General features: G+C 44.4%; 1 protein-coding gene across 3 annotated transcripts in view; it reads left to right on the plus strand.

Moving 5' to 3' along the window:
- Positions 1-26,829, plus strand: part of arap2 (ArfGAP with RhoGAP domain, ankyrin repeat and PH domain 2) — a 133,660-nt gene that overhangs the window by 36,936 nt on the left and 69,895 nt on the right. For all 3 annotated transcript variants that reach the window (XR_009709365.1, XM_061251960.1, XM_061251961.1), the window contains 4 exons: positions 1,262-1,440; positions 8,717-8,823; positions 16,131-16,330; positions 23,255-23,340. Coding sequence is in view for 2 of the 3 variants with exons in the window: in XM_061251960.1 (XP_061107944.1) it covers positions 1,262-1,440; positions 8,717-8,823; positions 16,131-16,330; positions 23,255-23,340 (572 nt within the window). In the remaining variant the exon portion in view is untranslated. The remainder of the gene's footprint in view (positions 1-1,261; positions 1,441-8,716; positions 8,824-16,130; positions 16,331-23,254; positions 23,341-26,829) is intronic.

Raw genomic sequence — 26,829 nt, forward strand, 5'->3', positions numbered from 1 at the left:
CACATGCACATACACATACACACACAAACACGTACGCACATATAGATCTCTACACACGCATGCAAATGCACACGTGCACACACACATATACACACATACAAGCATGTATGCATGCACACATGCACACATACACACATACACGCACATGCAAAAGCACATGTGCACACACATATACACACACAAGCACGTACGCATGCACGCACACACATACAAAAGCACATGCACGCACACATGCATATACACACACGCAAAAGCACACGTGCACACACACATATACACACACATGCACGTACGCATGCATGCACACACACATACATGTTCACACACACTCACACTGCCTATATACACACAGTACATAGGTACATATATATTCCCACACACACACAGACACACAGACGCATGTACACAGGCATGCAGCCAGACCCGGACACACAGCGCTCAATCATGCACCCACATGCATGCAAACAGTCACTTGCATGCATGCACAAACACATACTCATTCTTACGAGCATGCAGCAGCCATCTGGTGTAGTCTGATTACCCAGGCTGTGAAAAGTAAAATTAGACCTTGGCTTGAATTTGATTCATTTTTGGTACTTCAAATATTAATTAATCAGTCTGTGACTTACATGCTTTTGAGATGTTTTAACACCTATTTACAAATGATTGGAAAGTGCTTTTGAGGAAACTCAGTTCGCTTCCAGATTTTAGAGCCTGTTACCATTGGGACCAATTAATGATTTACTGTCATACAATATGGCTGGGCCACCTGAGTGTGTGTGTGTGTGTGTGTGTGTGCGTGCGTGTGTGCTTGTCGCGCGTGTATCTAAGGCAGTCCCTCCGGAAATTTGCTCCCATGTAATGCCAAGCGATGTTCCCTCCATAATTCATCACAAAAATTAAATTCCCATCTGCGGTGCATTAAAATGAATTGAAAAATCTCTTTTTAGCAGAAGTGCGTGGACGCTCTCCACCTCGTCGTCATTACTGGGCACGGCGATAAACGCCGAAGATTGCCTTTCATTTTGTCTTTATCTTAGCCGCCGCTGTTCCCGTGACGGAGGTGGATGGCTTGGCGCTAGCGTGCACGGTGCGCCCTCGCATATTCTGAGATGCGGTGACACCGAATAGCAGGCTGGCCGCGCTGCTAGGAAGCGCCGCGAAGGAACGAAATGAAGTTTTTGCGGTGAGATATGGCCGTGTGCTATTTTAATATGTTGTTATGACAACTCTGCGTGCTTGTGCTTGTGCCCCCACACAGGAGACAAGTGCGACTGGATCAATGCTCTTCAAATAGCGATGAGAACCCAGTCCTCCTTCTCCCAGAAGCCCTCCAAATGCAACGCAAACATGTGGGGATACGCGGAGCTGCGCGGGTGTAAAGGAAGAGTCTTCGTCTCCCTGATGGGCTCTAAACTTAGACTTTGTAAAACAGAGCAGGTATGTTTTAAGGAATTCAAAATATTCATTCAACATTTTAATCCAGTCCTTCCAATTGAATGTGTATAAGTTATTAAATAAAGAACTGAAGTAAATGCAAATAAAAACAGTTACAAACTCCCACTGAACTGGGTTCCTACGGTCCGTGTGGCATTCTGGTGCATTCTGGGTAATTGTTGGCGCCAGCAACTCCGCGGAGGATTGGTTGTGGCTCTGATCTCATCTGCTTGACAATGAAGCAAACCCATATTGTGTTTGAATAATGTATGCCCAGTGATCGCAACCCTCTCTGTAAACCATAATCTTCCACGAAGAGTCGTTTCAGATAGTGGTTGTTTTTGTATCATTTGACGTATTCCATAGGTTCCAATACACCAGATAAGCTCAGTAAAGTGTAGAAAAATATTTGATTCCAAAACAATTCCGTATTTGATCCAGACCTGGCATACAGTATGTCTGTGTACAGCAAATGAGCACGGAGACAATGGTACTGTGTCATAAGCTCACGCTCACAAGCTCACGCCTGTGCTTGACTGTCATTATTTGCTTCATTCAGTGCAACATGAGAGAATGTGAGTATATTATGGCAACAGGAACCCTCAGTTGAGTGTATTGGTTTCTAAATTCTAAATAAGCATTTATCCAATATGGGCCACATATAGCAACCCTGTCTCAGTTTCCATTAACCATTACTGAGCCCTGATTGGCTCCTCTCACTGTGCTGTGTCTTTACAGCGTTTTTGATATTATCAGTTTATTACGTACCCAGACCCATGCCTGACTCAGGGCTTGGACATCGAGCGATGTTCCGTAAATATCACACCACCCTGTTGTGACGAGGACTCGTGCATTTGAGGAGTGGAGCAAGAGATCCCCCGTTTTAGGTTTCAACTAACCGGTAGGCAAGGCAATAGGCCGCCTCAGAGTCCCACTGCGCCCCCTGTGTTCATCCTAGGAATTGCGTGGAGTATCCTTCAAGTTGAGTAGACAGGAGAGTTGCGTTGGTTGAGGGAAGCAGATGGGTTGTGTGATGAGTGTTTTGAATGTGTAGTTCCTGTCTTTAAGCTCCGGAGAGCAGCATTGATTTATGCTTCCCTCTGTCGGTGGCAGAAGATAAAAAAGACTGCGATTCTATTTAGCTCAATTATACAGCTTACACACTCAAGCCATGCAAAACCATTGTGATTAAAGGTTGTTATGAAGCGCTGGCCCGCTCCGTTCAAGCCGGCGGGGCCCTTGTTCTTTGACATTAAAATCTATGTGGAAAAACATATCACTGTTGTTTTGATGCACAAGCATTGGTTCAGGTTTAATTTCGACTTTGAGGGAGACACACTACTGGCCCACCTAATCACATACTCAAACCACCCTGTCTGGCACCAATAATCATTCCATGGTCAAAGTCACTCATCATATTTCTTCCCCATTCTGACATTTGGTCTGAAGAACAGCTGAGCCTCTTGGCCATGTCTGCATGCATTTAGTTGCTGCCACACGATTGGCTGATTAAACAGGAACAAGCTGGTGTACAGGTCTACCAAATAAAGTGATCACTGTGTGTATTTTTACACTGTATATTTTCAACTGGGGGAAGACCTTTGAAATAGGCAGCATGATGAGGACAATTGGACTACTACTTCTTCCCTGGGTGTTGCCACAGTCCACAGTCAATTTAATGGCACCCTGTGGAGCTAGCATTGCCGTGACTCGTGATTGTGAGTTACAAAACTGAACCAGTATTACTGGATATTTAGAGCAGCCTATGAATGTGTTTTAATATGTGGAAAAACATATCACTGTTGTTGTGATGCACAAGCATTGGCTTAGGTTTAATTTAGACTTTGAGGGAGACACATTACTGGCCCACCTAATCACTTATCGTCAAGCATCAAGTCTCACAAGTGTACTAGCTAGTTTAGGAACCGTTTCATATGATCATATCGGGGGTGATATGTCTCCCCGTCTCCCCCTGAACCTACTTGTATGTGCACAAGTCTGAACAACCATGATCTGCGGGTGCCAGCATTTGGACACCACATCTTCTTCTGTGGTTATTGTTTTTGAAATGGTTGACTATAAATGGCGCAGGTTAGGGGAGATAAATGTGTCTTCGGCTTCTTAAATCTTTTGCATTTCTCGCGGAGTTACCGCGGTAACAGTACGCTGCATCCCAAGGTGCCGATGCACTTGTCAGAGAATGTCAGGAGTGACATGATGAATTAATTATGCCATCGAGGTGCAAATACCCTGGCTGCCTGTCCATCTCTCAATCACTTCCACCGGTCTATGCATTAATAGGGCTCAATGTATATATGCATGTATGTGTGTGTGTATGTATGTGTATGTATGGGGTTATATACACTCAGTGAGCACTTAATTAGGTATTTATTAGACTTATTTTTTAGACTGAAGTATTCTGCTGCTGTAGCTTATCTACTTAGAGGTTTGATGCGTTCAGAGATTCTCTTCTGCATACCACTGTTGCAGTGTGTGGTTAGTTCTGTTACTGTCACCTTCCTGTCAGCTTTGACTAGTTTGGCCATTTTTCTTGGACCTCTCTCATTAACAAGGCATTTCTGCCCACAGACCTGCTGCTCACTTGAAGTTTTTTTGTTTTTCGTACCATTCTCTGCAAACTCTTGAGACTATTGTGCATGACAATCCCAGGAGATCAGCAGTCTCTGAGATACTCAAACCACTGTATCTGGCACCAGCAATCAATCCACAGTCAAAGTAACTTAGATCACATTTTTCCCCATTCTGATGGTTAATGTGAATATTAACTGAAGCTCCTAACCCTTATCTCCATGATTTTATTAATTACACTGCTGCCAGACGATTGGCTGCTTAGATAGATAATTGCATGAGTAGGTGTACAGGTGTTCCTAATAAAGTGCTCAGTGAGTGTATGTACACACATATGCACATATGTATGCATGGATGTATATAACCTGTGTGTGTAGGAGTGTGCGTGTGTGTTTACATTAGTGATTTACAGCACTAGTTTCTCTCACGCTGTGGTTCATGACGGCTAATCTCCACTGAGGTAACAGATAGAATTCCGCAGGAGTCGCCAGGACTTTGTGAGAACTCGCAAAGAACCTCTTTATCATATGAATTGAGATGCTAGTCATGAGCTACGTGTTGTTTTTAATTTAAGCCCGGTCCATTATCCTGACATGGGCAAAAAAAAGTAAAAGGAGAATGAACCAGAAGGGGACGTTAAAGAGGAACGAGGTCCAGGGAGTGCAGAGGTTTCTGCCTTTCATTAACCCCTCTTACGGTCGCCTCATTTACACACGGCTTCTATTAGTTTCCTGTTGTCCATTCAATTACATACCAAAAGGCTATGTAATTGAATGGACAATGGGTAAAAGCATCGCAAGCGAATTAGGAACTGCCTGTGACAAACGCAGTCATTAAATTCAATTTGCTGATAGTTTGTTGAGGACACTGACTCTTAGAGCACTTCTAAGACATTAAAAACTAATGGTGTGAAAAAAACACTGACCATATAAACACACTCAGACATGTGCGTGTGTACACACACACACACACAGACACAGACACACTCAGACACACCTTGCTCAAAACTGAAGTTGTTTTTGTATTATTATTCCTTGTTTTTCTGTTTCCTCACATAATTGCGAAAATCCAATTTCTATTTGATTTTATTTTTAAGTAGCAACTTTTCTTTTACACCATGCTGCTCCATGGTACACTCTTACCATTGGTCCCAGAGAAATAATTGGACAGGGCAAGAGGGCCAGAGAACATATCGGCAAGGTAACTAGCGGTGTGGCTCGATGGATGCTAACAGCATGTCTGTAATTGGCCATGCGGTCATTAGGAAACCGGACGGATCAGACGTGCCCGTCCGCTGCACCTCTTATTCCGCAAATTCGCATTGCTTCTCCCTTAATCTACAACTCACTAAACTCAGAAAAACAGCCCCCCCCCCCCCCCCCTTCCCTTTCTCCCTTTTGCGGTCCGTTAAAGAACCAAACAAGCAAGAGGTCTGCTTTCCGCAATTGTGTTCGACCGCGGAAAAGGATGTGAAGTGGTCGCCGTAACACCGCTCCTCATTAATATGTTTTCTTCAAGGACGGTAAGTGGGACATGATTCGCCAGCCGTAACAGACAGGCGGAAAACATCCCGTCGAAACCGCGTTCGTGTTTCCACGGACTTGCGTCTGTGCCCCATCTTTCAGCTCAATTAGGAGCTTTCCGCTGTCGCCATCTTAATATGGACGCAGACCATATTTTTCGAGTAAATATGGCAGCTCACAGTGTGTACAGCTTGTTCTCGTTGCTTGCGCTGGGAACGGCGGCCCCCCACAAGCTCCTGTTCTGTCTCCTCGGGCTGCATTTTTACAAATGACTGATCATATTCATTACCGCGCTCACTCCTTCAGTATTCATGGGAATGTGGATTGTTATTTTATTCTGTACACGGAGGAGCTCTTTGGAAGGCCGCTCGTCGGCTTGGCTGAACGCTACAGGTGTCCAGGTTGTGACTGGCCTTTGTGTCTGTATCTGCTCTCTGAAGGAGACCCACGCCGACTGAATGTGTCTCATCTGACTGAGCAGTTAGGGAAATGGAGATATATAAATGTGGAGACTTTTTTGTAGGAGTAACAATGCATATATTAAACATTATGCAATATCTAAAAACTGGCAACATTTACAAAGAAAATCCCAATGTACTGAAATGGTGAATCATTTGGTACAGTAAGTGGACTATAGCATAGTTCAGGCAGGCCATGAGAGTCGAGCCCTGCTCTGGATGAATCAGCTGATGGCTCAGCTGCTTAGCGAGATTCACAGTCTGTTCACAAAACAGGGCAGTTTATTTAAACAGCGACAGCACAAACCACAACTGCCCCCCTCCCCCCAAGCTAGGAAGCAGTTGGTAGCAGGTTGACCAGTTCAGACCAGCCCCCATCTTGACATGGTTTGACCAGCTCACGCTATGTTCTGGAACAGCTAAGCTGGTCAACCAGCTACCAAACTATCATCACTACCTGGATGACCAGCTCACACCCTGCTAGACCAACTCATGACCAGCTTGGCCATGCCGGTTGACCAACTCATAGCCAGCTAGGCCAGCTAGGCCAGCTGGTCGAGCTGGCATAGCTGAATTTTACTGCAGGGCCTGCTCATTTGGCCGCTTCCTCATGCATGCATGCATGCTAGTTTTTAGTCTAAAAACCCGCCACCTCCCCAGCTCCGATGTGTTCATCAGACTGCAGCATCATCAGGGGGTGACATGGCTCAGACATGGCTCAGGCAGTAAGAGCAGTCGTCTGGCAGTCGGAGGGTTGCCGGTTCGATCCCCCGCCCGGGCTGTGTCGAAGTGTCCCTGAGCAAGACACCTAACCCCCAATTGCTCCTGACGAGCTGGTCGGCGCCTTGCATGGCAGCCTATTGCCGTCGGTGTGTATGAATGGGTGAATGAGAAGCATCAATTGTACAGCGCTTTGGATAATGGTGCTATATAAATGCCAACCATTTTACTGCTCTTTATGGGTGTCTAGGTGTTACGGTGGGTGGAACTGATGCCTCACAGCAGGAGGGTCCTGGGTTCAAATCTGTGTGGGGTTTGTATGTTCACCCTGCCTCGATGTGGGTGTGCTACCACATACATGCTGACAACTTTCCTGGATAACCGAAGGCTAATAATATGCTGCTACCCTCCCTGCCTTAGACAGGCATGCTTGTGTGGGTGGTGAGGTCTCCCAGAACAGAGCCATACCATGAAACATATTTCCCTTAAGGATTCAATCTTTGACAGCAGTGGTCCTGACTGAACATACAGCGTATACTGTACATTTTTACTTTATTTGGTATTTAGTATTATTTTTGAGACTTGCTAAGTTTTCTGCTGCTGTAGCCTATCCACTTAGATGATTGAAGCTTTGTGTGTTCAGAGATGTGAGTTGTGTGTTTTCTTCTGAATACCACTGTTGTAATGCGTGGTTATTTGCGTTGCTGTCACCTTTGTGTCATCTTCGAGCGGTCTGGCCTTTCTCCTCTGACCTTTCCCATGAACAATGCTTTTCTTCACGCAGAACTGCTGCTTGCTGGATGTTTCTTGTTTTTCGCAACATTCTCTGCAATCTCTAGAGACTGTTGTGCGTGAAAATCCCAGGAGATCAGCAGTTGCTGAGATACTCAAACCACCCTGTCTGGCACCAATAATCATTCCATGGTCAAAGTCACTCAGATCATATTTCTTCCCCATTCTGACATTTGGTCTGAAGAACAGCTGAGCCTCTTGACCATGCTTTCGCATTCTTGTGTGCATTTAGTTGCTGCCACACGATTAGCTGATTAAACATGAACAAGCTGGTGTACAGGTCTACCAAATAAAGTGATCACTGGGTGTATTTTTATGCTGTATATTTTCAGCTGGGGGAAGACCTTTGAAATAGGCAGCATGACGAGGACAATTGGACTACTACTTCCTCCCTGGGTGTTGCCACAGGCAATTTAATGGCACCCTGTGGAGCTAGCATTGCCGTGACTCGTGGTTATGAGTTACAAAACTGAACCAGTATTACTGGATATTTAGAGCAGCCTTTGAATGTGTTTTAATGCAATGACATCTTTTGAGTGACCTTCATAAAGCAAGCTTACAAGGAGGTGGAGAATTATGTCTTCTTTCCCTCCCTCACCCTCCTACCCCCCCCCCCCCCAAACAAACACACCTACTGGTATTACTTTCATAATAATTAGTTGGTTTTCTTCTATAATATAGTCATTCTCCCTGGGGAAATTTCCACATTGTCATTTTTAATTTGCTGCATGGTCTTATTTTCTCTATAATTGAAATTAGTCAGTGTAATGTAGTATGAAGGGCACAAATGATTGAGTTGTCAATTAGACTTTATCGGTGGATCGATCACGGCTGGTCATCTCTCCTAAACGTTCTGTAGGTCATAGCTTTCGTGCAGGATTTAAAAAATAAAACAAAACTCATATGCTCTAGGTGGATGGAACTACAGAGATGACGAATACTTACAGTTAATTCAGGACTTTTTTTTAACCAGAAATCTCCTTTCTGTGCATGCGTTGTGGCATCTTACGACAATTGACCGAAAAACAGGTTTCCTTTCCCCTGCTGAGAGAGAGGGTTCGGAGTTGACCGTACCGGAAGCTACCTTGATTGCACTGGGAGCAGCTCTCCCAGAAGGTGTCCAACCCCCAGACCTGACCGCATTAACCCAACTGGTACTGACTGACACCGTTCCTGTTCTTTCTTTTGTCTCCGAAGGATTTCACAGCCGGGCTGGCGATTACCGTCGTGGACTTGACGTCGGCTCACGTCAGGGACGTGGAACGGCGGGGCTTCGAGATAACCACTCCTTTCAAGAACTTCTGGTGAGTGGCGGCCCCCTCGGCCTCCCGCCTGTCTCCCCGCTCCCGGCGGGGCTCTGTAATGAGGCTCCGGCGGAAGAAAAGGATATTCTTTCCTCCTCCCGAGCACGGCGGCGTGTGTTTGTGTTACCCCGTTAGGTGGGAAAGAGGCCCTTCAGGACGCCCGGCCCAGATGGTCACTCGCAGGCTGGGCGCTTCAAAGGCCCGTAGCCTCCGTTTGATCCCTCTAATGCCGCCTGTCGCCGCGGCTCTCCCGTTCGCTGTTGTCCCTCCGCTTTAATTGCGGAGAAGGCGTTACAAAGGCCAGCGGCTCTCCCCTGTGGATGGGCATCAGCCCGGATCACAGGTTTGGTCCTCTCGCGGCCGATTGAAAGCGAGCGGGCCCGCCGTTGTGCATGACATTAATTCAGTCACAGCTATGGACACCTTGCAGATCATGTTGATGCCTCACTCTGTGGCAGTGACATAATTTCAGTTAATTATGATGTCAGTATTAATACGATTTTGTCTTATAATCCCCCGGTCCCTTCCCTCGCGCCAACAAACACACACACACACACACACACATACACACACGCACACATGAACATACACACAGGTTTTCAGTGTTTTTTTTAAATGAAATCTGTGTTATCGTACGTTTGGGCTGCGAAATACTACCCAAATGAAGGCCGTAACCTTGGTGTTGAGACTGGAGGGTACACTTTCCAGTTCGGCTTTTTTCAGCTCTGAGAATTAAATCAGCATGGTCGTTGTAGACGAAGGAACTACTGATTGAATAAGAACCACAAGATTGTTCTATGTAAGATTGGCAACACTGTTGCTTTCTGACAGATTCAATTTGTTTTACATAGCACCACAGCTAGCAAGGATAATATACGCCATTCCCAAGAGGCTAGTTAACCAATAGCTGACTTGCTACTATCATCAGCAGCTACAGTTTGCAGTCATCTAATGGTCTCTAGAATATAAGTCGGTTGACTTTCATGAGCAGAATATGGTTTGAAGGCACACATTCGCAAACATATTTGTTTGAATTATTAATCAACTAAGTTTGATAAAGTATCGATTGGTGGGCTTTACAACACACCTCTGAAGCTGTAAACTGCTGACAAGGAAAAACTGACTTGAAAACTGACTTCCTAGTCTGGAAAGCTATTGTAAACAAGTGATACCATTGCCCAATACATGATTGTTATTTAACAGTTCAATCTTTTAACTACTAGTTCATGATTTATTTTGAAATGGCATTGTGAATGTGAGGTTAGAACTCAGGAGGGAGGACTAAGGTACAGTTTGAAAAGGTGTGTTTTTAGTCTGCGTTGAAATAGGGGGAGGGATTCTGCTGTCCTGACAGTGGTAGGCAAGTCATTCCACCACTGAGGAACCAGAACGGAAAACAGGCGTGAACGTGCAGCTCGACCGCCAGGTGCTCATAGTGAGGGAACCATAAGGCCACCAGAGCTGGCAGACCAGAGTTACCAGCTTGGCCATGCAGGGTGACCAGCTCATATCCAGGTAGACCAGCTCATGGCCAGCTTGACTAGCTCAATTTTCAAGCTGGCATAGCTGAACATTTTTCTCAGGGGTTTGTTGATTTGTTGATTCTCGCAAATCAGGTGTTTCTCAGTATTGTGTGGGACGTGCCACCTGCCAAAGGTGCTTCATTAAACATGTGACCTGATCATGACTGCCCTGCTCTACTACTCACCTGAACACACTATGGGGACACAGTTTCTCCTGCGAGTCTGTTTGCTGAAGTGCCATTGAAAACGTTAAACCCGTAAAACGCCCTTCATCGATGGAGATGATCTTGTCTCTCCCATTTTTAAGGCCCCGAAGCTAGTCTTCTGCAATTCACTAGGGCATCATTGTTACTGCTGACACCGGCAATGTAAACATAGTAGCCGACACCAGTGCTGCACGAAGGTGAGATTTATTTCCAAAACAACAAAAAAAAGATCCAGGGGCACTCACTAGCTACAAAAGCTACATGCTCCTTAGACACGGTAAAGCTGGAAACTGCAACTGGATATCCAATTTTATAATGTGTGAAATTAGCTCAGGTTGAGCAAATAAAAATATACTGCAGTTTATATTTGTTGCATACACACTAGATCTGTCTGGGGCTGCCCCCCATGGTCTATGAGAGCTGCTCAGATTTGCTGATTTTCATTGATACTCAGCACTTAAAGGTACAATAGGTAAGATTTTTGTGTTAAAACATTGTTACAAGACCATTGTAAATCCCTTCCTATCATTGAAAAAAGTATCACTGACATGTTGACTCACCTTCTGCCTGTGTTTATAGTCCTTAAATTTGGGTTTCAAAATATACAGTTGACGGACTAACGCTTAAACACTGTATATCTGGGGGGAGGTTCATCGTCAGCGCATTCACAGAGAAGGTGGAGTGGTAAACAGTGTTGAGGTTGAGCGTGTTTGTTGCTGCTAGTCCTCTCTTGACCTTTAGAAGTCCGAAATTACCTATTGTACCTTCAATTTACAGTCACACTGCTCACCTTACTTGGCACATACACACATGCATGCGTGCAGGCACACACAAGCACATAACTTACTTACCTTACTCACAACTATAACCTCTGTAACTGTTCAGAATCAGCCAGGCCACCCAGAATTATTTACCCAGAAAAATAGTAAAAATCAGCACCCAGATGTCCTTATGTAAATATATGCGTATATCCGGTGATGCTACTTTGACATTAAAGCAGTAAATAAACACAATGGCAGGACCGCCTCTGTAATATAAAGTCCTGCCTACACACGCTGGATGATTGCGAGCCACCATTAAAAAGGTGTCACCACAGTCCACTTCCGCAGTGTGACATTCTGAAATAAAGTGCAGTCCCAGCACCGTAATGGATGCGGCGTGAATTCCGCTCAAACGCTCCGCGGAACTAAAATATACGTGCGATGAAAGATTGATAAAAATTCCACACCTCTTGACTATAATGCAGATGTGCGACCGCCTTATAGAAAAAAAAAAAATATATATATATATATATAAAGATAAATGGAGGTGCGAAACTCCAGCCCGCCACACTCCACTCCACACATTCCATGTTTTTTTTTTTACATTTTTTTTTAATTTAACACTGCAAGATCTTATATTTAGACAAAAAAAGCATATTTTTGTTACCTTGTTGCTAAATTGACAGGGGTTTTGTGGCTAAAGTACATGACTGGGACCCAACCTAGCGATGACTGTGTAACCCCGGTGTAGCCTCAATAAGATCTGCACTGTTGGGCCCATGAGCATGGCCCTTAACCCCCCATTGCTCCAGGGGGGATTGTCCCCTGCTTAGTCTAATCAACTGCGAGTGGATTTAGATAAAAGCATCAGGTAAATAACTAATTATTCATTTAATTTATATATAATTTTAATAAAACTGAAATATTGAGGTGAGGCGGGTTTGACTCAATTCAAGATTTTCCAATGGGGTAAGAATGTTTCACTCGTCAAGCAAACAGTAACTTGAAGCAGGCTAACATGTTCTACTTGAGAGAGAGAGAATGTTATGTCTCATTACAAGTCTAAAACATGTTTTATTTATTAATTTATACTACATGTACTATTCATACATACATTTTTACTATCATTTTACAGATGTATTAAGGTTGGGCAAACGGCTCATTTTCCTCATTGGAGTAAATAGGCAAAATCGTTTTCTCCAGCGTTCGACGTTTGAGCGTTAATCGATGCGGTGCTTAAAATCAAATCCGCGCATATTAACTGACGTGCGTGCTGAGATGAGAAGATGCTCTGTTTGCCCTCCGTCTTCCCCTTGTTTCAGTCCTGCGCTTTGCCTAAAGATTTTTTATTTCCAACTTCGTATGTTGAATCGACCTGTTTGTCTTTGCGCTAACCATTATGAGCTGTATTCCAGTTTTATGACCTAGTGTATATAATTGGAAATGTGTACCAAATAGAATATCTATTTGATGTGGAGGTAAACTCTAACCCCACAGTGCTTGCAAGAGCCATGCTGGGCTTTGCTAAAGCTCATTTCATCACTTAATTAAATTACTTCAGACAAATCAATATCGTTATGAAATATGTATTCCGTTACCATTGCATATTTTAGTAACGGATGTTAGTTAATTTTCTGTGTGTGTCTGTCTTTAATTATGATTAAAAACACATCCCATGTGTTGTTCTCTTCTATGCAGGGAAGGAGATAATGTGAAACACAGGTCTTTTGTTCTCTGCGTTTTCGTTACACCACCATATGTCGAAGTCATAACCAGTGTTGTTCAGCGTGAAGGGAAAGCAGGTTGGTTAGCATCGCTGTTCTCTTGCAAATGTGAGATTACCATATCACAACAACATTGCTCGGGCTATTCAGGAGATCCAGTGCTTCCTTGCTCGCACTATGCGACTTTGTGTTTGAAAGAAGGTGGGAATTTTGTAATTTTCCCCCATGAAATCACTTTCACCGAGGTGAAAGTTGCCTGAAACATATGGCGCATCAGATAGTTGCGGAGAGGGTTTTTGTGGTATTAAAACATCTGGTGTTTGGTATTGCCGCGGGCCCAGGAAGAGACGCTGAGAAAAAAGAAACAGCTGGAAAAGAAACAGGAAGCTGACCCTAGCTTGACTCTGTGAGGACAGTGGCCCGGAGGCCGACTAAGTATCGCCCACGCCCCGCAGTTGCCACGGCGATGGGCACGGACTGGCGACTCTGCGGCCCCCGCGTTTCTGACACGGGCGCTCTACGGTGGGGGAGGGGGGGTCATCGTCCAGGGCGATGAGTTGCAGGGGCTGATTGGCTGACTTCTATTTCCTGTTCCCAGGATCCACTTTAACCTGGCACTCACAAACCCCAGATGAAGCACTGCGATTGGCTGATTCTTTTAGCGCTTTTGCATGCCATGTTTGGCACTATCTTTTTTTTTCCTTCACCCATCTTGCCCACTCTAATATTTGAACCTGTTCATGTCTGCATGCTTCAGCCACACAATTAACTGTTTGGAGGAGATGGCTATTTGCGTTTATGTACCTAAAAGAGGCCACTGAGTGTATATTTGCAATATCAGAAAATTTAGTGTATTTAATATATTTGCCCATATATTGGAAGGTGTTGCAATATGCATTTTTTGGGCTTAATATATTGTATTTTGGGATATTGTGGTGCATTTCTGTAGGGCCTACAGGCCAAAATTAAGGAGTGGAGAACACTGAGGTTTCACTGAGGGCGTGCGGAGGGATATACTCACCAGGGCACAAACCTAAAAGTTCCCATATTTTGGAAAATCCATTGCTATGTGGTTGATAGAGGAGTTAAAATACACTGTGAAAGAATCAAAATACACGGACCTCAAATGGATCCACGCAATCCTTATAAAGAAGATTTGAATTTAAACAAGCCGTTTGGAGTTCTGTGAAGTTATGACATCGCAACGATATGCTCATTTACTTCACTACAGCCCCCTCGTAGCTGGAAAAAATCCAAGCGCTATCCAGCCAGCTAACCAGGTTCACTGATATCAATATGCCTTAAAGATACAGTCACCAAAACAGCATCTTCTTGGTAAAGCTCATGAGAGCCACTGATGAACGACCAACTAAAACTAGATACAGATTTGTATTTAAAACCGCACAAACATCACGTTATATATCAGGACCTAAAATAAAACACTGGAAAGGTGTACAACATTGGAACTTCATTACTGACTTTGTGAATTTTTTTTGTGGGATAATTTCTGCATCTAAGACAGGAACACGATCGCACAATAACAGCATCCGTCGCCCGCTTTGTGTTTACTAACAGAAAGTACGAAAGGGCGCTGCCATTTATCAACGGTAAACTCTTAACACTAGGCCGTGTCTGGCCTTAAGCGGGTGAAGGGTGAGGAAATAGCTGTGAGCAGGTGATTATCTGAGGCCATTGACTCAACTGGTCACTTGGCATCGCAGTTCATCAAATTAAAAACAAATGAGTTTATCTTGCCAATTATACGGCTATGTATATCGCCGCGTACGTTCAAGGTAATGGGCTGAATCATTTCGGAAAATAATTGGCTGATGTTTCCCCCCAGTACGAGGCTCCAGCGGCTCTCCGGATGAGAATATACGCTCGGTCCTACTTGCCCGCGTTGCGTCTGTCACCTGGGGGCATTCTTACTGCCGTTACTGATTGTCGACCGAATTGTTGTGGCATTTATGCGCCGGCTTTCATTGGTCACACCGGCCGGCTTCATGGCCATCGTGTTTCTCCCTCCACCGTCAGGAGCCAGGCCCGAAGTATAATTTCAGTCCTAATAAATCAGTCCTCATTAAGTTAATGGAAGGTAATGATTTAGACCGCCAGGTAGCAGGTTGTTTTACCCGTGCGCGTAATAGGCATCTTCCCCCGTAAACCCTTGTTTTGCGGCGGGAATCCTTCCCTCCGTGAATCTCTTTAAGCGGTTATGCAGCTGTCAATCATAAGGTATCCGCGGTAATAAATGTGTTCATTTGTCAGACGGGAGTCCTCCCAAAGTGGCCTAATGTGTGAAGTGCGGCTGAATTAAGTGACAGTGGTCCGAATCCAACTCTGATTCAACACTCTTTCATGGGCTGACAGACACCCAATTTGCGAGCACTCTTGGTTAGGAGAGCGGTGAGAGCCGGAGTGTGACTGAGAGGAGAGAAAATGCTAAAGAAGTGAGATGAATTCATGAGGGACAAATTGCTCTGCAATGGTGCATACACACATGCATGCGGGCGGGCACACACAAGCATCTGCAAGTCCACAGATGCACATACGTATTCACTCGTGCACACACACACACATGCATGCACATACATCAATAGCATTTGGCCATCCGGAGCGATGTACAGTTGATTAGACTTAGCAGGAGACAATCCCCCCTGGAGCAATGCAGAGGTAAGGGCCTTGCTCAAGGGCCCAACAGCTGTCCGGGTTGTGGCTACACCGGGGATCGAACCACCGACCTTGCGAGTCCCAGTCATGTACCTTAACCACTACGCTACAGGCCACCACATACACACACGCACACACGCACAGACGTACATGCTCTCACATGCACAGACATACTCACGCACACATGCACGCACACACACGCGCAAAACATGCACACACACTCACACACACACTCACACACACTCTTAAGAGGCAGGCTGCATGCAAACACACACACGCACGCCCACGCACGCACAGACACGAACCGACACGCAACTCGCCCTGCCTCGGGTAAGTGAATCTTCCGAATTGTTCCCTGTGTTTAATTGGTCTCTAAAATTAAATCAATAACCAAGTTTAAAAAAAAAAAATCAATTGTTACAGCTTCACAGCGGAATCGGAAAGGGAGAAGGGGGAGTGGATTGAAGCAGTCCAGGAATCGATAGCCGAAACCCTCTCAGATTATGAAGTGGCTGAGAAGATCTGGTTCAACGAGTCCAACAGGAGCTGCGCCGACTGCCTCTCCCCCCAGCCGGAGTGGGCCTCCATCAATCTCGGGGTCGTCTTCTGTAAGAAGTGCGCAGGTAATGGCGGCTAAACTGCCCGTAATGCTGTTTTTCTCTGTTCGGCTGAAACTGAGTCGCACAGCGGTACCCGAGTGCTCGTAAGCGGGGGGAGGGGGGAGGAGGGGGTGGGGGGGACAGGGGGATACATGCGACCGCTTCCCAGAACACAGCTCGGCTACGCGGCGGGCTTTACGCAATGAAAAACACCCCGGCGTGGTAACCGCTCAACTTCCTGTCGCGGTCACGCCACGGCGGTTGCGTACGGCAACGCGCTCGGGGCCACGTCAGGGCAGTGCGGCGGTTAGGGGGCCGGAAGTAAAGTGGTGGCTGGTTCGGTTTCTTTTCGCCCATTGTACTCTTTTCAGGCATGGGGGCAGATGCTGTTATCCAGAGTGACTGACACAACATGAGTGCTACATAAAGCACATTTAAACAGCTGGATATTTACTCAGGCAATTCGGGCAGTGAATTTGCGCACTTGGGTGTTGAACCTGCGATATTGGAGTTGCGAGCCCAGTTTCCTACTCATTATCCCAAAACATCCCTGTTTCACCTAGACGCTTACAGACATTCATACTGTGAAATGTTGTTTTGACGTACTCTTCAGAAAGGTGCTTAATCTATATTTCTCAATGAAATAGTATCAACCTATATACTGTAACTGAGATTATGTTGATACATTGTGTGGGTCAAATATGATGTGTTTTCACTAAATGTAAATATCCACTATGGGAAGGGGTATCTTATCTATATACTGTATCTATAATTTACCTATCTATCTATCTATATATCTTTTATATAGATATAACTTTTATTTATTTTCATCTTTTCATTGTATGTAATGATTATATGTGGGCGGCCTGTAGCATAGTGGTTAAGGTACATGACTAGGACCCACAATAAGAGCAAGGCCCTTAACCCTGCATCGCTCCAGGGGAGGATCGTCTCCTGCTTAGTCTAATCAACTGTACGTGGCTGTGGATAAGAGCGTCTGCCAAATGCCATTAATGTAATTAACTATGATTTAGGATTCATGAAAGGATGGACATCGACATCAGGCTTCTAAACTGCAGATGGTCGTGATCTTTTTCATGGCGTTCAGTTCATAGTTTAACGACGCACATATGACTGTGCCCAACAGGCAGCTGCTGACAGACGACTTTCAAAAGGCCGTAACATGCGCATATGAACACAAGACACACACATGTAGTGTGGTTGTGAATCCTGTAAGTGAATTCCACAGAATGTTTGCAGTTAGTTGAAAAAAATATATTAATAAACGCAACCCATTCCAAGTTTTAGCACGTTCAGTACAGGTGTACGAAGAGCTGCCTATTTGTCAAGGGAAAAAAACCTTGCTGTCCCTGAGAAACAGTTAATTATGAATCTCAACCAGGGCAGCTCCTTAGTGAATCCCACACACGATGCTGATCTGGGTCTTAGCTGCTAATAGCGTATGCGGAGTTTGTGACGTTAGAGAATCCGGCTCTGTGCACTGCCAGGCTTATGTACTGAAACTCCAGTATGCATTACAATAAGCGCTGGTGTGTATATATTTCTTTGGTGGACCCAGGAGGCTCCTGAGAAGTAGGCTTAAACTTGTGTAAACACGCTTTGCATTCTTACATTGTTACCCGCTCAATTTACAGATAAGTGAGAATAAATATTCGTACCTGGCCTAGATTTAGTTCTACTGCAATAACCTTCTCCCCTACGGGGCCTTGTTGGCCAGGAAAATGAGCAAACTATTTTGAGTGAGAATAAATAGTGATAATGACTTGATGGACAACAGTGACATTCTGACCGTGTTTAATCTGGCACTGAGAGAATGTGTAAATAGCACACATACAGTACAGACCCTTTGTGTGTGTGTGTGTGTGTGTGTATGTGTGTGCTGTACGGTGCAACTGCCTTCAGAGACTCTGTGCCTTCCACAGAAACTTCTGAAACACTCCTTCCCTCTCAGGCCTTTCTCACCACCCTGATCTACGCACTCCTGTCAGCATCGCACTCACCTATTACTAGTTATTTAGCTGATGTTTTTATCCAAAGCAACTCGCAGTTGAGTAAACTAAGCAGGGGAGTCCTCCCGGGAGCAATGTGGGGGTTATGGGCCTTGTTAAGTCTACACTGGGACTGGAACCACAAACCATATGGGTCATGTACCTTAGCCACTAGGCTACATTCTGCCCCCAGGGAAAATACTACATGCTCAAACTGTAAACAGTACCAGTATCCTTTCCCCACACGATAAAGACACTTCAGCTGCCTTCTTTGGCCATTGTACCCCACCGTGCTGCTATCAAAGCAGTACACTGCCTTTTATGCATGACCCAGTTAGACCAATAGTCAGACGACTGATGGGCATGGTAAATGGTGAATGGTCTGCATTTATGTAGGGTGGCCTGTGGCGTAGTAGTTAAGGTAAAGGACTGGGACACGCATGGTTGGTGGTTCTAATCCTGGTGTAGCCACAATAAGATCCGCATAGCCGTTGGGCCCTTGAGCAAGGCCCTTAACCCTGCATTGCTCCAGGGGAGGATTGTCTCCTGCTTAGTCTCATCAACTGTACGTCGCTCTGGATAAGAGCGTCTGCCAAATGCCGATAATGTAAATATAAAATACAATCCATATCCAAAGCACTATTACAATTGTACAATTGATGCTTCTTATTCACCCATTCACACACACTCTCACATGCCAACGGCTTGCGAGCCAACGGCTTGCTCAGGGACACTTCGACATACCCAGGGCCCTCTGATTTATTAGGTGAAGGTTGCCATCAGTGGCCAAGTCTGGCACCTGATTTAGTAATCAATTTATTTTTCTCTTGGTCACCAGTGTTGGTCCAGTAATGCCAGCCTGTTTCCCCAACAGTATCACACCAGTCAGTGTTGAATGGCAGTGGGAAAGTTTCTATCAGCTCAACCAAATAGAAACAGGTGTTTCTGCCTCTGGGGTCAATAGCAGCTGACCTGTAGAACACGTTTATCAGCTCCCAGCAGCTGGATACACTGAATATTCAAAGTCATGTGACTTTCTGACAGCATCCTCTATCGGCCAGAGAATGATACATTGCCACAGCACAGCAGCTACTCGCATATTGTTTACCAAGGAAAAACCTGTTCAAATGGCCACTTTGGGTGATTTTTGTGGACCCATTACTGGTGGCCAATGTGGTAGGGCAAGCGTTAGGCTAACTGGGTCATGGACTATGGGCAACTGCTCATTTTGTTGAATTCGCAAGTGAAATGAATAACTGGCAAGCAAGCAATAAATTAATAAATAAGTATTCCCTGCAATATGTTGGCAACCCGCCTCACAGCAAGGAGGTCCTGGGTTCGAATCCCCGTCGGCCGGGGCCTCTCTGTGCGGAGTTTGCATGTTCTCCCCGTGTTTGCGTGGGTTTCCTCCGGGTACTCCGGTTTCCTCCCACAGTCCAAAGACATGCAGGTTAGGCTGATTGGAGAGTCTAAATTGCCCGTAGGTATGAGTGTGTGAGTGAATGGTGTGTGTGCCCTGCGATGGACTGGCGACCTGTCCAGGGTGTATTCCTGCCTTTCGCCCAATGTATGCTGGGATTGGCTCCAGCCCCCCTGCGACCCTGTTCAGGATAAGCGGGTTAAGATAATGGATGGATGGATGTTGGCAACATGTCCATGGGCTCCAGCACCCTGGGTGATGGATGGATGGATGTTTAATAAACATCATTATCAGTGTTTGAGTTGTGATATTTTTTAATATTTAATAAGTTGGAAATGGGGGTAGACAAAAACCCGAAAAATATATAATGTATAAGCAGATAAGCCATTGTTTCCATTTCATCAGCAAATTGTACTGTAATTATTATAATTGGTAACTATCAATTTGTAAGATCTATGAGACAGAATAAATTATTTAATTAACAGAGATACTACACCGAAGACACGAGACTTCCCTAGGAAAGCTTAATGGATATCCGAGTCTTGGAGACACTTTTCTCATATTAGATTGCTCGCTTATGAATATCGGTGGAGGAAATTGTTTTAATTAGAGTGCCAGTGTCACACACAATAAAGGAACATCGCAAAAAAGGAAGGGGGAATCTCTAATGAGAACCCTAATGATTCAATTATTCCAGATTGTCTTTCTTCTTTAATGATGGGAGACCAGACCAGTAATGGGAGATATGTGAGGAGAATATTAATAGTTTTCATCTATTCTGCTTTAAGCTGTTTTATTGTGTAAGCTGGTTTTCTAAGCATTTTTTCTCAGCTAGGAATGCCTTCTCGAAGTCCGTTTGTTCTTAGAAGCTCAACTCGTCCTCTTCAATATTACATGTCGTAAAAGAGGCTGTTAGTTTTTGCTCTCCCGACTATCGAATTTCACATTTATAACGCATATCTGATGTCCGCCGTTCTCATTTTAAAAGCGCTGTCGACTGAATTATAGATACATACACTCGCTGAGCCCTTTATTAGGGACTCTTGTTAATGCGATTATCTAATCAGCCAATCAGGTGGCAGCAGTGCAATGCATAATTATTCAGATATGGGTCAGAAGCAGCAGTTAATGGGGAGAAATCAGAATGGGGAGAAATGTCATGTCAGTGATTTAGACCGTGGCATGATTGTTGGTGCCAGACGGGCTGGTTTGAGTATCCCTGTAACCGCTGATCTCCTGGGATTTTCACACACAACAGTCTCTACAGTTTATTCAGAATGGTATGAAAAAGAAAAATCATCCAGTGAGCAGCAGTTCTGCGGGCAGAAAGGCATTGTTAATGAGAGAGGTCAGAGGAGACGGGCCTGGGGGACTACCAACACTGGGCTAATGAAACTCTGGGGCTGTAACTTGCCATCTTATGTATAAACCATTTAAAATTATATGTTCGCTCTGAACATTTAGTCTTGACATTAAGATATACAGACCAGTAAACCAAATGCATTAACATGAAGCCACGGACGCAGCTGATGTGGTTGTTTGTGACTGGTGAACGGTGACAAGCTGGCTAGCCTCCAAACAATTCACAACTCCGGTATTACTTTGACTTCGATATCTTGCATTTACAAGCTTAAAAACGACATTTTTGCACTGAATTTGGCATTATGACAGGCAGATTATGAAAGCCAAGGTATTGTAAATGAAAACGAAAGCCGAAAACAACCCAAAATGACATTTGTTACATAAACATTCGATTTGGCCGTCGAACTTACGACTGATTTTGATAGAGCAGCTCTCATATATATGACTGCTTCTGTACATGTAATTGCAATAAACTCTTAAATCAAACACGGAGCAAGGAGACATTCCTCCAGTGTGGGCACTGGTAACCATGGAAACCACAGAACTCCGACATCTGCTGTGGAAGGAAAGGAGTGGGGTAATGACTGCCAGGGAACGCTAAAGGTATCAAGGTGTTTCAGAGCATTAAAGAACCCGTTGAAGAACTTTTAATTACCCCGAAAACTGTTTTCTTTTAAAATGCTAATGAAGCCAAAGTTGCTGAAAGAATCGGCTAATTTCCGTAGCGTATGTAACATTTTTTGTCAAATCTCAAACCCAAAAATCACAACCAGAGACCCCATTAAAATATTAATGCTAACCATAAGCATAGTCCTCCTTTAATCCTACCAGTACACCCTTTCAGTTTGATTTGTTTTCAAAGCAGTTACAACAACTCTTCATTATTTTCTCATTTTGTTCTGTTCCAGTTTGTGGAGGTTTGTGAGCATAAAAGAGGAGAAGGAGTTATTTTCCGAAAAAAACTTTTTTGTCAAATACACAGCATGCACTCTGTACTCATATATTGTAAGTCTAGTAGCACTTTTTCCCCTATTTTACGAACATCCAAGTTACACACACCTATATTAGTCTTCACTTAAAAAAGTAGTTATTGTTTTTCAAGCAGAGTAGCGGTGGCACGGATGGTGCAGTGGGTAGCACTGCCGCCTCACAGCAAGGAGGTCCTGGGTTCGAATCCCTGTCGGCCGGGGCCTCTCTGTGCGGAGTTTGCATGTTCTCCCCGTGTCTGCGTGAGTTTCCTCCGGGTACTCCGGTTTCCTCCCACAGTCCAAAGACATGCATGTTAGGCTGATTGGAGAGACTAAATTGCCCGTAGGTATGAGTGTGTGAGTGAATGGTGTGTGTGCCCTCGGATGGACTGGCGACCTGTCCAGGGTGTATTCCTGCCTTTCGCCCAATGTATGCTGGGATAGGCTCCAGCGACCCTGTTCAGGATAAGTGGGTTCAGATAATGGATGGATGGATGGAAGTAGAGTAGCAAGTTTCTTTATTATTACTGTCTCGCATTTCTACTGTAATTGCACTTTATAACTCATATTTACACTGTAGAATGCATATTCAAATTAATATTATTCTGATCCCTTATTATGTATTATTAATCTTTCATTTATGACTGGGATTGTGAAAGTCACCAAAATAAACCAAGGCACGCAAACAGACTTGATTATGGATTATGTGTAAAGAACTTAATTTTAAAAAGCTTGGTTCCTGAATTCTTTGAACCGTTTTAAATGCTTTGTGCACACACCGCTCCCTTATGGATAACATTTCTATGTGAATTTAGTGATCACATTTGGGTTGGTCCCCGTAAACAATCTTTTAATATCCTTCAGTTTGGGCTGCCCTCTTCAGTTCACTATTTATTGGGTGATTTTAAAGGATCATTGGCTTGCCTTTGAAAAGGTTTGGGGCCTTTCTTGATCCTTCATCCTAAATTTATATGACAAAACAATCCGAAAGATAAACCATCCACCAGCATAATTTGTATAGATATGCTGCCCTTCTCTACATAACATAAGCCTCTTTACAAATTGCTTGTGTGAATGGGCAAAGAAAAACAAAAAAATGGACCATAGCACTGTGTTCCACTTAGAGTCCAGCATGTCTGTCATTTTATTGTATATGTACACATTCACTGATCTATTTTGGTTTTTCCAGGTCAGCACCGGTTTTTGGGGTCCAGCATTTCCCAGGTCAGGAGCCTGAAGTTGGACAGCAGCATCTGGAGTAATGAACTGGTAGAGGTAGGACACAGCTGCTGTGACACTTCAATCTTTATGTTTGCCTGGATAACTATGTGACATCCTATTTGGTCCGTGTGGGGTGGGGACCATTTTTGAGATGTCAGCTGTTCCTTTAAAAATAATAAAAAAATGGCCTCCATAAGTGCATTAGTAAAAACTAGTTCAGTTTTCAGGCAGATCTAAATAGAATCCAGAAGTAGGTAGATGCGTGAAAAAAATTCTAATATGTAACTGTCAAGCTCTGAATGGTAAATAGTTGGCATTTATATAGCGCTGTACAATTGATGCTTCTCATTCACACACACATTCGCACTTACACACCAAGAGCGGTTGGCTGCCACGCAAAGCACCAACCAGCTCGTTAGGAGCATTTTGGGGGTTACGTGTCTTGCTCTGGGACACTTTGACATACTCAGGGCGGGATCAAACCCAGGGCAGGATCGAACCGGCGACCCTCTGACTGCCAGACGAGAGCTGATGTCGCCCCTAAATGTGGGCAGTACATTGAGGACAATTGTGACTGCTTTTCAAAGCCACAAGGTTGCAATACCTGAACCAAGGGTGTCCAGCTATATCTGATAAGGCGATTCAACCTGATTCAGCTGATGATCTAATAATTACGTTAATGGCATTTGCTCTTATCCAGAGTGATGTACGGTTGATTAGACTAAGCAGGAGACAATCCTCCCATGGAGCAATGCAGGGTTTAGGGCCTTGCTCAAGTGCCCAACGGCTCTGCAGATCTTATTGTAGCTACACCAGGGATCGAACCACCGACCTTGCGGGTCCCAGTCATGTATCTTAACCACTATGCTACAGCGGCCCTAATCATGGTCTTTCACCTAGTTCTTGCTAAGTACAATCAACCTGCACCCACACCGGCCCTTTTCGGCTAAGACTGCACACCCCTGTCCTAAACACTCGATGAGTCAAAATCACCATTAGGATTTGGTTTTGACTTTAAGCCAGTCAGATCAACTAGCGCCTCCATTTTCTTTAATGGTCCATGACAGATGTTTCCTTTAGAATAGTTTACATTTTTAATTAAGTAAATTTATAGACAGACAAATGAAATCAGAGCGGTCCCAGCGACTGAATGTGTGGACAGATGGTTGGTGAAATGAAATCGTTTGTGTGGAAATGAAGAATAAAAATAAACGGAATGACAATGAGACGAACCTGCGCCCTGCTAACAGGTTTAAGGAGGAACAGAAATATTTAAGAACTTGAAACACTCGCTTTCGACAATCTCCTTTGATGGGAGTGATTGGCTCTAAGGAAATCAGCATGTGGAGGGGTCTCCCGGCAGCCAACTAGAGACCCCTTTGCATAAGCAACAGCCAAATTTACCCATCTTGTGTCTATTCCCGTTCGCTTTCGTCGGATAAGTCCTCACCCCCCCCCGGCGTCGCGTTCCCTGGCCGATCGGTGCTTCAGTCGCCGTCGATAGTCTCCCGCACCGATTCCCTGGCGGTCGGCTGAAAACCTGGCCGCGACCCCGGATGACCGGCTGAGCTTTCTGGGACACGTCCTGGCAGCCGTGGTCCTCCAGGATCTCCTTTCACAACCTCGGGAGAGTACGCCCCTTGCTTAATTAAGAGCGCGAGTCTGAGCCGCTGTAGCGTCTTGCTGGCCGGCTTACCGCCCGTTGGCATGGGTTACTGCAGCTGGTCCAGGACACCGTTAATTGCCTGGTGCGCCACCCTTCCAAAATACGCTCGTGCCACATTGCTTCGGAACAGCCTTGACTGGCTTTCGGGTGGGTGCTGTCTAATCGCACACTCCGCGTAGCAGGCTGCGATTGGGGCCTCCTCTTCCTTCAGGCAGACGATGATCACGTCATAGACCCCAGCCTGACCTTTCGGTTCGGCGTCCCACCGCCAGCTGGCTGTCCCGCCCCTCCGAGCTTTTCGGTTCCAGTTCCGCCTCTCCTCCTCACATCCCCGGCCCTTCTCCTCCCTCATCCCCTGATCCCGGAATAACCTTCCCTACACAGTCATGCACATTCACAGGCTGATTCACAGACTAATACAACTTTTCACACTAGACCTCCATTAATGCTTCTAAGTGCTTCAGTAGATAGATAGATAGATAAACCAATAAACTGACTTAATAAACATTTACATTTTTGTCATTTGGCAGACGCTTTTAATCCAAAGAGACAGGTGCATAGGTTCTTCGACAAGTTAAAAGCATCACATAAATATATAAATAAATAAATAAACCCATCTCTCCCTTTATCTAGCAGTTCTTGTGGCATACGCATTGATGGAGGCCCTTATTTGGTTGTAACGTTGTTTGCTTAATCCACTTGCGTAAGTAGCTTTGGCTAAAAACATCGAACCAATGAGTACATTTTGTGTGAACCAAGGACATCATGTGTGATCCACAACCCTTTTGAAGTCCCACACAACGTCCTCTTTCATGGTGCCAAAATGCTTGCTGTTCCAGTACACGTCAAACCAGTGTTCTCATTGTTGAAGACCACAACTGCTCTGAGCATGCTCCTTTCGGTTATAACTAAATCGAATTCACTTTCTGAATTTGTTGTGCCCTGCAACCGATTAGACCTGAGTCAGACCTTAATAACAACAACAATAGCTTGTGAAAAAACATTTCAAGTTACAGCCGCTATATCTTTCTAGGAGTATTACTTTATTAAATCATTGTACCGCTTGAAATCCTGTATGACTGTTTGGTTCATTTTTTGGATATTTCAAAGAAGAAGAAGTCACACAAGCAGGCCTTTTATTTTGCGTGCCGTCATCCTGGCAACAATTTCTTGTGTTTGCCAGGCAAAAAATCTGCTTCTCCTGCTTTTCAAACACCTTAAGCAAGACTCGCAGTCAGACCTGAAGTAGGTGCTGGGAGTTTTTACGAATCTCATCATTTCAGGTTATGGTTCATATTATTCCTTTCCAACAGTCTGCGGCTTGTCTTTTTTTTTCATCATTTTTCTTGCGGCCTCCCTGTCAAAACGCCCACATGAGCCGCAGTCAGAAATATCCATACGCGCTTCTCAATTTCCTGCCACTTGACTAAGCACTAACAGAGCATATTTTATGGGCTTAAATACTTTTTTTAACCCATTTTAGTGTCTTTTAATCCTAATGTCTACATTCTTCTACAGTAAGTGTGTTTTATGCTGGCGCTGGTTTCTAATTCATTTGCATATTAATATAACATGCATAATATGAGTATTTCTACTGTGTTATAACTGTATATGTCATGCACCTATTTATATTCTACTCTGAATTATTATTATTATTATTATTATTATTATTATTATTATTAGTATTAGTATTAGTAGTAGTGGTAGTAGTAGTAGTAGTAGTAGTAGTATTTTTTAAACTTACTTTTTGTGTAACTTGTCCAAACAATTGTGCTGTCATTTATACACTGCTGTTCTGAAAAATATTCATCAACAGTTCTCTCATTGTGTGTGTAGTAAACAGCATGTGCTATTATGCACTTTGAAGTGGTTCTGCG

This window comes from Conger conger, chromosome 8 (assembly GCF_963514075.1).
Source record: "Conger conger chromosome 8, fConCon1.1, whole genome shotgun sequence".
In the NCBI taxonomy this organism is placed as follows: domain Eukaryota; kingdom Metazoa; phylum Chordata; class Actinopteri; order Anguilliformes; family Congridae; genus Conger; species Conger conger.